Below are 15,965 nucleotides of genomic sequence, written 5' to 3'. Positions count from 1 at the left end.
CGATTTGGTCAAGACAATGTTGAGATATCGTGGCACCCGTTTTTTGAAACTGCTCACTTGAAATTGCTATATCTCGGCAAAATGAAAATGTATATTTTAATGCCATGAACAGGGTTGTAAAAATATCAAAATATCAGCTCTCAGCAACTACAATTATCCCGCCTGAATATTCATGACTCAAATACAACTGCTTTTCTCTCCTCATTGAAACTCTCAGTGCCGAACATAGCCGAACACGTTTTCGTGTTTACACACTCGCGATTGACATTTTCCTTTTCTCTCTCATTCCCGCTTCCACGATCATGCTACCGCAACCGCGTTTAACCACAAAAGCCGCCACAAAACCAATTTCGCAAAAGGCAGTTGAACGGTACGTCTTGCGTGGTCGGCTCCTAATCGCCATCTCGCGTTCTCTCATTGCAGTTTTCTGAGAGATTGAGAGACTTAGCGGTGAGAGTCGAGGAAAAGGGTAGGAGTGATAGAGAGAGAATGACATTGCTGGGAATCACGAGACACAAAAAGAGATCTCAGAACGTGGTCCTATCCCTCGCCTAGACCAGACCAAAATCCATGATAAAACTGACAGACCAAATCTGTCAGACCAAGACTGTCAGACCAAAGAGCAAAAAGTAAACAATCTTGGTCTTCAACTTAGGTGCACACAAATCAAGAAAAGAAAATTTGAAAAAGAATTTTATTTTTCCAATTCAATGACTGGGTTTGGACTGCAAAATTGAATGTACGTCAGAAAATGATTAAACAGTGCGGCGTCCTGTACACCGACAATTAAATAAGCAGTTAAAAGCCTTATCCTTCCATTTTAATTTTAGATCGCGTTTTCGGTTTACACCTGAAAAATCTTGAAATTATTTATAGGGATTTGTGATTCCTCTCTTTCCATCATTCCCTTGATACAATCAAACGTGAGAATTCCTTAAGGATCCACATTGGGCAATTAATTTTGTTTTGCTTGAAATCTTTCCGGCTCGATAAATTACAGACATTTTGGTCTGCTTTGCAAGTCCGGTTACCAAAATTCAGCCGTCATCTTTACAAAGGTCGTAAAGTCGACCACTTTATCAACTCACACACAGTTTTCACACAGATTCGAGTGTGTGTGTGAGTGCGACAACACGGCCGTTTTGCGAGAGCGAGGTGGGGGCACAAAAAACAGAACGAGAGAGAATTTCGCCAGCGTGCGCTTGTGTGCGTGTGAGCTGCGACGACCACACTGCGCTGCTCGTTTCTCGCTCTCTTCTCGCAACGCGCGGCTACCAAACCAGCCTGCTCTCTCTTGCTCTTGTGTAAAAGATTGAAGAGTGCAGAACAGTCGAAGTTTGTTCGTTGCCTGCGAAGAAGGAACAGAAAAAAGCGCCTCTTTTTCTCTTTGCTGTCTCAGTCGTGTCTCGGTGGCCGCCATTAAAGCGAGACAGAAAATTGTGTGTGCCACACGGAAAGTGTGTGTTATTTTGGCCTGACCTGGGCGCCTAAGTGCTTGCGTGAAACATTCGTTGAAAAGTGCGAACCCCGCAGGAACCTGCTACGGACCGGACCCGGCCCGAACCCCTCCCGGATTGAGGCCCTGCAGCTGTGGTCGATCCCAGGTGAAAAAATGATTCCCTCCCCGCCAGCTGCCATCTTGGTCTTTCGTTGCTGGCTTGCTGCTGTGACACGGCGTCTCGCTCGAATTTTTCCATCGCCTTCTAGTTTTGGGATTGGCGGGATATTCTCTTTTTGACAGTTCGTATTTTTTTGGAAAATATTTTGGGAAAATCGAATAAATTTTACCGCATTAAAATTTTACGATTTTTTGTGAATGAAACCGAGCTTGGCTCGAAAAAGTTGATTCAAATTTTCGCTCCGATTTGGTTCGTGGCCAGTCTGAGGGTATGTTTGTATGTGTGCTTGGGCTACTTAGCATACTTTTGCAAAGGGTCTAGTCTAATTTAGTTCAACTTTTTTTCTCATTTAAATGCTAAAATTTCATTTTTAAATAGGAATTTGTAATTTTTGACAAAGAACTTTGTCTTAAAGCTCTATCTGCGGTGTCCATCCAAATAAATTGAAGATGTTGAGCGTTCCCGTCGCATGCCCTCGGTGTGCCATTCTAGGTACTTGAATCTTACGTCCCAAGTAGAGATGATGTCTGCAACACAACAGTTTTCTGCCAAAAATGCGAGAATTTCCCGTTTATAAGCTAACAAGTAGCCTCTGGAGGATTTAACCGGCTCCGTGGCTTAATGGTTACGGCTTCTGTCTCACAAGCAGAAGGTTCAGGGATCAAATCCCGGTCGGTACCTTTAATATTTGGAATCAGGAATTAGAACTTTGAACATGAACAAAAGCGAAAATGAATCAGGTGGGATTCGAACTCACACCTTAGGATTGGTGGTCTGGGACTGCTAAGCAGTCGGCAGTTATCTTCTTATATTAAATACGCGCTGATCCCTGATTTGCCTGAGGGGATTGGAAATCTAAATATAGATCTAGTTTACTTCAGATGCATGCATCTATGTTTAGGCGGGGCCGAACAATGCCCAGCGACCTCGGCATTGGACCGCAACCCAGTCAACTCGATCGGAATTCTGAAACGGAATTCAATTCGAATCGTTTCGGTATTCCTGTTCAAACGCAACAACCAATAGCTACACGGAATCGCTCAATCATTGAATTACTCTACTCAAAAAAAACTCACTTTAAATCTAAAGTTCCTTTCACAATTTCAATCTATTTGAAAAAGCAAAGGTTATTAAAGACATTGATTAACGTGAAGACTTCCATCATTGTCATGATTTTTCGTTCAAATATATAAATTTTGCGTCGCTTTCAATATTTTGACAAAATTCCTTCTACAAGTTGTTTAGAATAGTGCTCTACACATGCTGATTCCTTTTGGTAACGATTATCCCACTCCTTGTAATGTTATGGAAATCGTCATTAATCAATGATTGCCAACTAGGACAGCAATGACTGTGCCACAAAATTATATAAATTTTGAAGCACAATTGATTTAGATCAAAAAATCCTTCAGTGGCTTCAAGAAGGCAACAACCGGTACATGCTGATTCCTTTTGGTGCAAAAATTCGTTGAATTGAATTTAATACAGAATATTTTATAGTGAGGATCAATTTTCTTCGAAAATGATCAACGGCTTCACCTTAAATATTGGATCGATTTGACACAGATTTTCATAATAAGGCTTTCTAGCCCCAGTGAAAAAAAAAATAGTTTAACCCAAAAATGACGAACTCTTCGTCACAGTGTCCTGATGCAAAGAAAGACCGAGCTCGAGCTGTCACAGCCCTGCGAAATATGTTTGCTGACATATCGGGCGGTGAGTCAAAAAACCCAGCTAGAAGTCGCCTGACAAAAAACTTTTGCTAGAAAGAGATAGGAAACCTGATGCAAACAAACGTCCAGCTGTGATGTAAACATACTTTGAATGTGTTGGTAAATTTCTGACTAGAAAGCCTTATATGTTTTGATGAATCAAAACATTTTTACTAATTTTACTTTATCAAAAAAGAGATAAAATTAAACTTGAAACAACAACAAAGTTAGGAATAAACTATTATACAAAAAAGATTTTAACAGTTATGGCCAGCGTAAAGTTATAATTCTATTTCATTTTGTCACATTGCTCGATTATTAGTCAAAGGATTCCAACTTGTGCTCTGCAACTGTTTATTTTTGGTGGTTCTTTAAATGTCATTTCAATTTTTTTCCAATATAAATCTTGATTTTCAGTTATCGGAAAACTTGAATATAGAATAAAAACCGACCATTCTTAGTTTTGAATGAAAGAATGGAAATTCTAATTTTCGTTTTGAAAACATGTTAAAAATATTTACATTGCAATAAAAATATATGGGTAATTCTCTACCAACTCACACGAAATCGGGAAAAGTTGCCCCGACCCCTTTTCGATTTGCGTGAAACTTTGTCCTAAGGGGTAACTTTTGTCCCTGATCACGAATCCGTTTTTTGATATCTCGTGACGGAGGAGCGGTACGACCCCTTCCATTTTTGAACATGCGAAAAAAGAGGTGTTTTTCAATAATTTGCAGCCTGAAACGGTAATGAGATAGAAATTTGGTGTCAAAGGGACTTTTATGTGAAATTAGACGTACTCAGAATTCCGAAAAAAACGTATTTTTCATCGAATAAAACACTAAAAAAGTTTTAAAAATTCTCCCATTTTCCGTTACTTGACTGTAAAATTTATGGAATATGTCATTTTATGAGAAATTTAATGTACTTTCCAAATCTACATTGACCCAGAAGGGTCATTTTTTCATTTAGAACAAAAATTTTCATTTTAAAATGTCGTGTTTTTTTCTAACTTTGCAGGGTTTTTTTTTTAGAGTTTAACAATGTTCTACAAAGTTGTAGAGCAGACAATTACAAAAATTTTGATATATAAGGTTTTCTAGGCCCAGTGAAAAAAATATAATTTAACTCAAAAATGACGAACTCCTCGTCACAGTGTCCTGATGCAAACAATGATCGAGCTGTAGCTGTCACAGCCCTGCGAAGTATGTTGGCTGACATATCGGGCAGTCAGTCAAATAAACCAGCTAGAAGTCGCTTGACAAAAAAATTTTGCTAGAAAGAGATAGGAAACCTAGAAAGCTAGAAAGCCTTATAGACATAAGGGATTTGCTTATAAACATCACGAGTTATTGCGATTTTACGAAAAAAAGTTTTGAGAAAGTTAATTTTTGCGTTTCTCTTTGTTTCGTCGTCCGTGTCTGTCGCGAGTGACCATGAACGGCCATGATCGATGACGACCAACTTTTTCAAAACTTTTTTTTCGTAAAATCGCGATAACTCGTGATGTTTATAAGCAAACCCCTTATGTCTATATATCAAATTTTTTGTAATTGTCTGTTTTACAACTTTGTAAAACATTTTTACACTCTAAAAAATAACCCTGCAAAGTTAGAAAAAACACGAAATTTTAAAATGAAAATTTTTGTTCTAAATGAAAAAATGACCCTTCTGGGTCAATGTAGATTCGAAAAGTACATTAAATTTCCCATAAAATGACATGTTCCAAATTTTTTTACAGTCGAGTAACGGAAAATGGGAGAATTTTTAAAACTTTTTTAGTGTTTTTTTCGATGAAAAATACGTTTTTTCGGAATTCTGAGTACGCCATCAAATCGGGCGTCTAATTTTACATAAAAGTCTCTTTGACCCCAAATTTCAATCTCATCACCGTTTCAGGCTGCAAATTATTGAATTACACCTCTTTTTTCGCATGTTCAAAAATGGAAGGGGTCGTACCGCCCCTCCGTCACGAGATATCATAAACGGACCTCGGATTCGTGATCAGGGACAAAAGTTACCCCTTAGGACAAAGTTTCACGCAAATCGAAGAGGGGTCGGGGCAACTGCTGTGTGAGTTGGCGGAGAATTACCCATATCATAGAAATTTTGATTAAGTCCAGTTTAAAAGTTATGTTTATATTAAAGAATTTGTCTCTTTACACATTTTGAATAACATAAGTGGTAAAAAATGTAACCCTTTCAACCTGATTTTTATTATTGACAAAAAAATGAAATCTTGACAACAAGACAAATCAACATTTAGTAACGCAAAATGGCAGAGTTTTTAAAATTTTGAGGCTGCAAATTATTGAAAAACATCCTTTTTCGCATGTTCAATAATTGAAGGACCGTACTGCCGTACCGCCCCTCCGTCACAAGATATCAAAAAACGAACCGCGGATTCGTGATCAAGGACAAAAGTTACCCCTTAGGCTTATAACAAAAACTTCACGCCAATCGAAGCGGGGTCGTGGCAACTGCTGTGTGAGTTGGCGGAGATTGATCCTATTCGGAATCAAAGTATGTTTTGAAATTTGTTGTAAAGTTTCTGTATTTTTTTTAAATTGTCATTAGTTTTACGTTTTAAATTTATTCAGATTTTTGATTGTTGATATTTACGTTTTTTCAAAGAGTTTCTTGTTTGGAATAATTTTTAAAATGAGAAATGGCTATTATTTGATTCGGGAATATTTCGGGAATTTGAAAATGGGATTTGAGTGGTCACCCTGCACTTATTTAACATCCGGATAATTGCAAAAACACATTTGTAAACATAACTTTTGAACTACTTATCGAAACTTAAATTTTGTTCGAACTCGATCTAAGGGACCTTAAACCGAGTCAAATCCGACCAGTGATCTAAATCGGTTCTGCCAGTGCTGAAAAAACTGTGTGACAAACACAGACAGACAGAAATTAGTTCAGTACACTCAAAACCCCGATGGTTGTCAAACGAACGGGGTCACTTTTTAGTTTGATACCCCTTTTTCACACACACTACCAAACAATTGCTGGGATAGTGTGCGTGAGCGCTGTGTAAAAAGTGACAGTTCGACTTTTGGGTGTTTTTGAAACCGCATTGAATCAGGGGTATTAAAAACACCCTAAAAGCAAAAACTGAAAATTTGGTTTACATTACCCTTTCAAAAAACAAAAAAACAAAACAGATTTTTGAGCAGGAATATAGCCCTACTTCAGTGAGAAAGGCAGAACTCTAGAAATGTACTGATAAAACATAAAGGTGACTGCGGCCAGCCCTACGGCTTAATGTTTACCCCAGATATGATTCGTTGAATTGTACTGAGCTTCAGCAAGGAGCCGAACAATGCGAAGAGCTAAAATCTTTTACTCAAATTTTTCTGGTTACAATCGCACAAATTGTATACGCCCTTTGCAAATGCAAACCGTCGAAAAGTTTCTCTTTCTTCGTACCGACACAAATGCATATGGTGTTGTGTCATCTCTTTCTACGGCAAAGCGCCGTGTGCTCCCTTTTTTCGCAGTGCACCATCATGTGTTGGTGTCAGCCTCGGATCGTTTCGCTCACACACCTCCTTGCACGCGAGAGTCGTGTATTTATAGCAAAAGTGAGAGAGCAGCTACCCGTTTCTCTCTCACTCGCTCTCTGCACTTTATCTCTCGTACTCGTTTATTGGACACATCCCGTCGCACTTTTTTTTTCGTTCGTTCCCCCAAAGCGAATTTGAGGAAAAAAGTGAGCAAAGATGCTACCAACCGAAAAAGTGTTGCTTTGTGTGCTTCGTACAAAGTAGGCTTTCCTCCATCTCACTTTCTACAGTTTGTTGTGTTGTTGCTGCTTCTCTTTCTGAGCGCGGTTCGTCCTGTTGTCTGTTTTTGCGCTCTCGTGGAATCTGGAGAGGTGAGATGGAATGTTGCGACAGGTATAGATTATTGTGTGTGCGAGATGGTCTTTTGTTTTATTTTTGTTCCCATCTTCCATTCAGGATTTGTTTTTTGGTTCGTTCTCTTCAGATAGTAAATTGTTTACTTATTGTCGAAACCTGCTCTGCCACGCTCGGCTGAGAATAAAAGAGAAACCGTTTCGCGCCCTCAATAGTTTGATCAGCTGTCTCCCGCTAGTCTCTGTCGTAGTATTGGGCAAGGTGAAATCGAACTTTAAAAACGGTTTCGGACCCTCTTTGCTGGTAGTATGCGCAGCAGACTAATAACCCCTTCACCAACTGCTGCCAACTGTGTTTACATTCACTTTTTGATGTTTGCTTTGGTTTAGGTTCAATATTCTAATCGCGCGACGACTATTGGCCTACTTTGGTAGACTTGTTTTTCATAATGGTCGCATGCACACGGTTGCAACTTTACTTGTGTATGCAAATCAAAGTACTGGCGCGATTGGTTAACCCCTTGAAGACCATGCAATTATTTTAAGCATCGGACATCAACTGTCAAATCGCACTATCGAGATGTTAAGTAAGGGATCGGCTTCATAGGGTTGGGCAAGGTGCGGAGTCATGTGATAGATTGGGAGTCGATCAACGACCGGATGTGTAGATTGAGGATTAAGGGTCGTATCTTCAATTATTATTAAATCATCCTAATATGCCGAGAAGGAAGCGTTCTACGCGAAGCTGAAACAGAGACAGTTGCTTGCAGAAGGACTTAAAGATCGCACCGCATTCGAAGGGAGGAGATGTACAAGCCGGTGATTGAGTCGATTGACAACCTCCCGCGGTATAGTGGTACGGAGAACGTTTCCCCCGGAAAGACACCACCAAGTCACCTGGACAACACCTCACCAATGAACGAAAACACATATCGACCACGTCCTCATCGACGGCCGATTCTTCTCGGACATACGGAATATCCGCACTTACCGCGGTGCGGACATCCGCTTGGACCTCTGTCTAGTTGGCGTCAGCATGTACTCAAAACTGCCGCTCAAAACAAACCCCCGTTCAACACCGAGCGAAGCCTGTCAATGAAGGAGGATCTTGTTCGGCCATCGGCAGTTCCGCTGAATTCGCGATAAGTAGTACGATCCGAGTCGGAAAACAGCGCCTTATGCTTATCCTAGGGCTTATGCCTATCTGCATAGAAAACTCATGACTCATAGGTTGTTTTGAAAATTTACTCTAGATTTAACCCCATTGTTCGACAATTTCCTAGCACGTGGTTTTGTGCTTTTGACTGCTGTCAGTCGATCCAATTCAAAAAGCTGTTAATAATATGCTGGAAGCTAGGCAGTAATTCCAAGTAATTCTTATTAATTTTGAGCAAACCTGTGTAGTTTCTAGTAATCCCAAGTAATACTGGGAAAACAAAAGTAATCCTTAACATATTGACAGTAATCCAGGTAATTCCATTCAGGCTAGTCAGTAATCCTTGATGCTGGAAACCCCTTGGGTCGCCCCTTATGGCCACGAGACCTGTACGTACGAACCCCTTTCAAGTAATCGAGCAGAAGGTGCTACAAACGATCTACGGTGGAGTACGTACAGCTCGGAACGAGAGGCGATTATAAATTTAAATATTCTAAAGAATACCTTGTCTTGCAGCGTTTCTTGCTAACCCGGTACCGCAAACGGCCCGAAAATTGAGTCGTCGGCGGGAGCGGCCTTCACGGGGCCCATCATGTTCACCACGAACAACATCCAGACGGGCACGCCCGTCGGCATCCAGTATCAGACGGCGGGCGACGTCAACAAGCAGGTCAAGATCGACGCGATGAAGGCGACCCAGCAGACGCCCGAGTTCTCGACGTTCTACGCCAACGTGAACATGATCCAGAAGCTGACGCCGACGTCGCAGGCGCTCAGCACGGTGAACCTGGCCCAGCTGGCGGACGACACGAAGACGGTGCAGTATCTGCAGCCGTTCAGCTACGCGAACTGCGCGCTGGTCAATCAGATCCCGAACGGCGTGACCGGCATCACGGTGGACGGACGGCAGCTGGTGGTAAACAAACCCATCACGGTAGGTTTTTGTTTGAAGGAAGCTTGACTGGGTCAGAATCTGTACAGCTTGTTTTCTCTCTGTAGTCCTTCCAGAACACCATCTCCAACATCAGCTTCAAGTGCGACGTGTGCGGGTTGATGTTCAACCACCTGACGCTGCTGAACCACCACAAGCGGACGCACAACCAGGACGGCGAGAGCACGTCGGACGCGATTACGGTGGTGACGCAGCCGCAGAACCTGGTCCAAGCGCAGAACATCATCTCCGAGACCGGGCAGAACCTGGGCCAGATTCAGATCGTTGCGACCGAAGCGCTGGATCCGGCGCCGCAGCAGCAGCATCTTGAACAGCAGCAGCAGCAAGCTCAGCAGCAAGCCCAACAGCAAGCTCAACAGCAGGCACAGCAGCAAGCCCAGCAACAACAGCAGCAGCAACAACAACAGCATCAACAGGTGGTCCAGATATCGCACATCAAGGATAAGATCCAAAAGTGCATCACCTGCGGGGGTCCCATCCAGAACAATCCGAAGCGCAAAGGACCCAAGCTGATTCGCTGCGAGTCTTGCATCAACAACGACAACGCTCACAATGTCAACAGACGTAAGTTGTTCAACAAGTTCTTCCCTTTCAAAAGTGTACTAACAACATCCCATCCCGTATCAAAACAGCTACCCAAATCTTCGTCGCCCCGGACGGTGACATCAAGTTCGAGATTGGCGAAATTCCCAACACGTCCAACAGCAACTCGTCGATCGATTCGCTGATGCCGACGCAGATCACCACGATCAAAACGGAACACATCCAACAGCAGCAGCAGCAGCAGCAGCAGCAACAGCAACAGATCCAGATCCAAGCTCCGGCGCCGTCGCACCCGGTCAAGAAGCGCAACCTGGCCACGGTTACCAAGTGCAACAAGTGTAACGGCTCCGGCGTCATCATCGTCGGCGGCAAGAAGCAGCACCTGGCGGCGGCGGCGGCGGCAGCGGCCTCGGCCAGTCCGGCCGCGTCCATGCACCAGCACCAGCAAACGTAAGCAGAAGCAGAGCGCTCTTTCAAAACACTCATAGTCTCGCACTAATCATTGTCCACACACTGTCCACCACGCGTGTAACGACCCAGGCCATGTGAGAGATGCAATAAAGACTCTAAAAACCCCCAAAAAACCCCAACCAATCCGTGCCTATCATTCACCCTCGGTTCCGACGTTTTTTTTTCTTCTGTTTTTATCTGTTGTTGCAGGCAGGAGAAACCGTTTACGTGCAATACGTGCGGCGGTCGGTTCTCGCGGTATTCGAGTCTCTGGTCGCACAAGAAGCTGCACTCGGGCGAAAAGAATTACAAGTGCAACGTGTGCGGGATCGCGTTCGCGAAGGCGGTGTACCTTAAAAACCACACCCGGATACACACCGGCGAGAAGCCGTACAAGTAAGTGTTTGAAGCTTTGAATTTATAGGGATCGTTGAAATCTGTGCGTTCTCGGCAGCTATTCATACAAAAAATGCAATTATAATATTCGAAAATCTGTATCTTCGATCTAAACTATGAAATAAGGAAATATCCATTTGTAGACCTTTTCAAAAGTTAAGTTTGATTATGAAATCTAGAAATTGTTTTTTTAAAGATCAGACAATTTACAAAAATGTCATTTTCAAACTTTGAAAATCTAACAAATAGTTCCGAGATATCGTCAGTTGAAAATTACAGGCTTATTAGGCTAATTCGGTAAAACTAATTTTCAGCGATTAGAATTCATTGTGAGGCTGGCTACTAATTGCCCGATTTTTTAAGTCTCAGAGAGAAATTTGTAGGAAGTTCTCTCATTTTCAAAAAGTATTTTCCAAACTCAAAAAAAAAAAAAAAATAAAAAAAATGAAAAGAATTCGAAAAATAATACTTAAAAGAAGATTCAATTTCAAAACGGTACATTTTTACAAAAAAAAAAAAATAAAAATAAAAAAAAATTCTAACATTTCAAAAATTTCAAAAATTATACCTTCTAAACCAGATTTTGCACCATCCTGAACTGTGGCAAAGAAGAAGTATTTTTTGTCCCCTAAAACATATAAACACAATCAAAATTAAAAAAAATACGTATTTTGGTAATTTAACTTTTAGTGAGGAAATTCTCTCAGCTTATCAAAAATATGTTTCTCAGGGGTGTAAAACAATGATGTATTATTTTGTTTTGTCCAGGGTTTTGACATTTTCCAAAAAACACGACCTTTAAAAAAAATATTTCTGCTAAACCAGATTTTGCACTTTCCTGCACTATGGCAAAAAAAAAATCTTTTTGGTTCCCAAAAACATATAAAAAAATCGAAAATTAAAAAATAATTATTTTGGGAATTTAACTTTTTATGATGATAAAAAAGCTAAATAAAAAAATCCCTGTACCTATTTGTTCTAAGAAATCCTAATCTTAGCTTACAACTTTGCCGAAAACACCAAATAGATCAGAAAATCCTTCTCAAGATACAGAATTTGTATGACCAACACCCAAAATTGAATGGAGACTTGTATGGAAAAACTTAATTTGAATATTCTTTTTGCATAGAAAAATTGTGGACAAAGTTTCATCCAAATTAAAAAAAAAAAAATTGCAAAATCGTAGAGAACCATTTAAATCTGAAAATTCAGAAACTTTAAATTTGAAATATCCAATTTGAAAATCAACAACATAAATTACAAAAAAAAATCTAAAAAAAATTGAAATGAACTTAAATTGCTATTCGAAAAATCCTAACAGGAATTGAACTATAATTGCTATTAAAAAATCTGTAATTAAAAATTTTAAAACTTTGAAATTAAAAAAAAAAAAACAGTTAAAAAAATTAAAATTTTAAAACAACCTGAAAATCGGAAAACAACATTTTTTTTTCAAATTCTTCAGTTCGCAAAAAACAATTGAATTGAAAAAAATAATGCCCAACCATCCTCAGGAATTTGTTCTAAATTTGGCCAGGGGGCGTCTATAAACGACGTAATTTTCAAAATGTCCATATAATTGCCCCACCTTCTTCGAGAAGCGTGGCACGCTACTGAATTTAAGATGGTGGCAAGAATTGCGGCGCATTAGAAAAATTAAAGTACCTTAAAAGTTTAACACTCTTTAAATGTGAATTATTTTTTTTTAATTTAAGAATTTAAGAAGTTTAGACTTTTAGAATTTTAGAATTTAGCAATTGAGTAAATTTCAACAATTTTAAATTTTTGTAAGAATTTTAAGAATTTAAAAAATTGTAATAATTTTAAGAATTTTAAGGATTTTAAGAATTTTAAGAATTTTAAGAATTTTAAGAATTTTAAGAATTTTAAGAATTTTAAGAATTTAAAAAATTTTAAGAATTTTAAGAATTTTAAAAATTTTAAGAATTTTAAGAATTTTAAGAATTTTAAGAATTTTAAGAATTTTAAGAATTTTAAGAATTTTAAGAATTTTAAGAATTTTAAGAATTTTAAGAATTTTAAGAATTTTAAAAATTTTAAGAATTTTAAGAACTTAAATTTTTTTTAAATTTTTAGGAATTTTAAGAATTTTAAAATTTTTAAGAATTTTAAGAATTTTAAGAATTTTAAGAACTTTAAGAATTTTAAGAATATTAAGAATTTCAAGAATTTTAAGAATTTTAAGAACTTTAAGAATTTTAAGAATTTTAAGAATTTTAAGAATATCAAAAAATTAAGAATTTAAGAATTACGACAATTCTGTACAGACTGTAAACAATTGCCCTGCACAGTCGCGGATGTTCGCCGTATGGTTGCCATTAAAGTTCGCGCATTTGACGCGCGGTTTGTGCTATACATAGAAGTGAAGTACTGTTTTAAACAAAAGAAAACAAAGAGATTAGGAAATAAATAATTAAAATAATTCGATAGGGACTCAATACGATTTTTTTCAAGCGTAAAATATTCTAATTTCTTTGCCCTTTCTCCACAGATGTGGCACCTGTGGAATGCAGTTTTCGCAGTCTCCTCATCTGAAAAATCACGAGCGAACGCACAGCGGCGAGAAACCGTACGTTTGCGAGGTAAGCACAACCAAATTCAAATTAATAAAAGCAGATTGATAAAAATTAGTCATTTTTTAAGGTTTGCGACAAAGGATTCGCCCGGCACGCCACCCTCTGGAACCATCGGCGCATCCACACCGGTGAGAAGCCCTACAAGTGCAACCGGTGCCAGTCGGCGTTCAGCCAGGCAGCCCACTTGAAGAACCACGAAAAGGTCTGTGCTTTTAGTAAACGACTTTGAACATCCGTTTGATAACGCAATTTTTATCCTAATTTCTTAGGTTCATTCCGGTCTGAAACCGTTCAAGTGCGACATCTGTTCGGCAGCGTTTGCCGATCGGTTCGCGCTCAAGCGACATCGTGGCATTCACGAGAAATATGGTAAGCTGATTTGACCCCTTTGTCTTGAAGTTTTGAATAACTAAGCATTTTTATTTACGTTTTCACAGGCCAAACCGCGCCACTGCATGGTCAGATCGTCCACAAGGAGGAAATCATCGAGATGGACGAGAAGTCGCGCGAGGTCATCATCGGCGCGATGTAAAGAGTGTAACGGTCGATTCCGTTGCCTCGAAAGTAGTGATTAACTAGTTGTCGATATAGATTGTCTCTTTTTAAACAAAAAAAAATCGGTAAAACTAAATATTATTGTGTTCACTCAGGAATTCAGTGAACCCGTTCGATCGTCAAGTTTGCGCTCGAGCAGCAAACGGCGTAGCCTAGATGGAAGCCATATTTAAAACAAGAAATCTTTACGTTTCGTTTTTTCGTCGTAGTTAATCTTATTAGTTCTTACAAAATTGCGCTAGGGATAGAAGATATTTTTTAAATTAAATGAATAAAAGAAAACCTATAAATCTGGACTATTTTGTGATAGTTCTGTTCGAAGGAAACCTTCAAAACTTGTAAAAATTTGTGAAGCGCATCCACGCAATTCTAGAAGAAATTGATTTATATACACAAAAAGACGCAAATGTAATAGTATATCAACTTTGTACATAAGGTTTAAATGTATTGTGGAATAAAAAATACTTCAAATTTTGGCGCCATAATCGAATGATTATTCTTATTTTACTCATTACCACAAATGCAGGAAATCACCAATAGAAACTAACAATCAACTAAAACAAACAACATTTTTATTACTTTCCCCCCTCCGTAAATGCCTATGTTTGGCCCCTCGTACAAATTATGCGTATGTTTATAGCTAGGTAAAAGAAAGTGCAGCACGAATTGCACTTGAATTTCGATTTTTCAATCAGTTTAATTGTGTACAGAGAAAAATAAAAACCCTTTTACCACATAAGAGTAAGCACGAACGGCACCCTGTTTGTTCTGTTGTTTTGAGAGTAAGTGTACTATAAATGGCAGTAAGTTTCGGAAAATAAAGTTGACCACATCAAACGAAAGTGTTTTATTTATTTCTAAAAAAGTTAGATCTTTTATCTTTTATCTTTTTTTTAGAGAAAAATTCATTTCCCTCGAAATCTGAATTTTGAATACACTCCATTTTTGATTTCCGAAGGCTTTGGAAAAGTGTACTTCGGATAATCGAATATTCGGATTCACGAATCACAAAAAATGTAAAAAATACATTTCTTTGTGATTCGATTATTTGTAGTCCGATACCAACCTTCGGATAATCGAGCCTGATTGCAATAGTTTATGCATTTAGTTGCAAAATGATGATTTTTTCAGAACGATTCGTAGACGAGGCTCTGCCGAGTTCGATAAATACGACGAGGGTTTAAAATAGTTCATGCAACAAGTTGCAAAAAGAGGATTTTTTCAGCACGAGTCGTACATTTATCCAACGAGATTCACCGAGTTGGATAAAAACGAAGAGTGCTGAAAAAATCAAGTTTTGCAACGAGTTCCATACAACATTTTTTGCAATTCCAAAAAACACACACTGAGTGAAATTTTATGTCAAATTTTCATGTATTTTGTCAATAAATCGCTTAAATCAAAAAAAATGTTAAAAAGTGTTACTTTTCGAAACAAGTGCTGAAAAGTTCAACTTTTCAGCACCCATATGAGTGCTGAAAAGTAGAACTTTTCAGCTTTTATTTTGAAAAATGTTGCTATTCGATTCTGTTATTTTTGGTACAGAAAAGTAGGCTATCTCGTCGTTCAAGAATGACAGGAAAAGTAAGTGGTTTCACGACGGAATTGCAAAAAAATCAAATTTTGCAACCTTCGTAACGTCGTCACTGTTTGACTCACTGCGGTGGTTTGTGACTTAGGAATGATGTTTGCGATGCAACATGTTTTTAAATGCACCGTCAAAATGAGTTCTAAATCAGGGGTGCTCAAAGTTTTTGGCTGCCGGGCCAAATTTGAAGCTAAAATGAGCTTGCGAGCTAAATATATAATTTTAATTTTAAAGAATTTAAAATACATCTATCACTTGAAGTTTATTTATATTTATATTTCCCAACAATTAGGCCGAGGGACACAAGTTTTTGTCACTCGACTCTAGCCATGGTCGAGGGACGGCAAAAAAGTAAAAGAATTATAAAAATTGAAATTACAACATTTTCAACATTTCAATGAAAAATTGCAAGAAAATGTTTCATATACCCGTATAGTTGATTTGCAATAATAATTTAAAAAAAAATGTAAAGCATAAGCATAAGCATAAGCACTAGCATAGGTGCCCACCCGCAGTTGCTACTCCGTTATTG

General features: G+C 38.6%; 1 protein-coding gene across 2 annotated transcripts; it reads left to right on the top strand.

Annotated features, from left to right (window-relative positions):
* Positions 1–1,322: 1,322 nt before the first annotated feature.
* LOC6038922 (zinc finger protein 287) lies at positions 1,323–14,682 on the top strand. Of its 2 annotated transcripts, none has more exons than XM_038254229.1 (9): positions 1,323–1,604; positions 8,869–9,286; positions 9,352–9,868; positions 9,937–10,297; positions 10,508–10,693; positions 13,206–13,296; positions 13,358–13,492; positions 13,560–13,659; positions 13,728–14,682. In XM_038254229.1, exons 2-9 carry the CDS (start codon positions 8,945–8,947, stop codon positions 13,820–13,822), a joined length of 1,827 nt encoding a protein of 608 aa, XP_038110157.1. In that variant the 5' UTR covers positions 1,323–1,604; positions 8,869–8,944; the 3' UTR covers positions 13,823–14,682. The 2 variants fall into 2 exon arrangements, with proteins under 2 accessions (XP_038110157.1, XP_038110158.1); XM_038254230.1 differs by lacking the exon at positions 1,323–1,604 and adding an exon at positions 7,064–7,214.
* Positions 14,683–15,965: the final 1,283 nt, after the last annotated feature.

The sequence above is a fragment of the Culex quinquefasciatus genome, chromosome 2 (assembly GCF_015732765.1).
Source record: "Culex quinquefasciatus strain JHB chromosome 2, VPISU_Cqui_1.0_pri_paternal, whole genome shotgun sequence".
Lineage (NCBI taxonomy): Eukaryota > Metazoa > Arthropoda > Insecta > Diptera > Culicidae > Culex > Culex quinquefasciatus.
The sequence above is the reverse complement of the archived record's forward strand: the minus strand, read 5'-3'. Positions and strand labels throughout refer to the sequence as shown.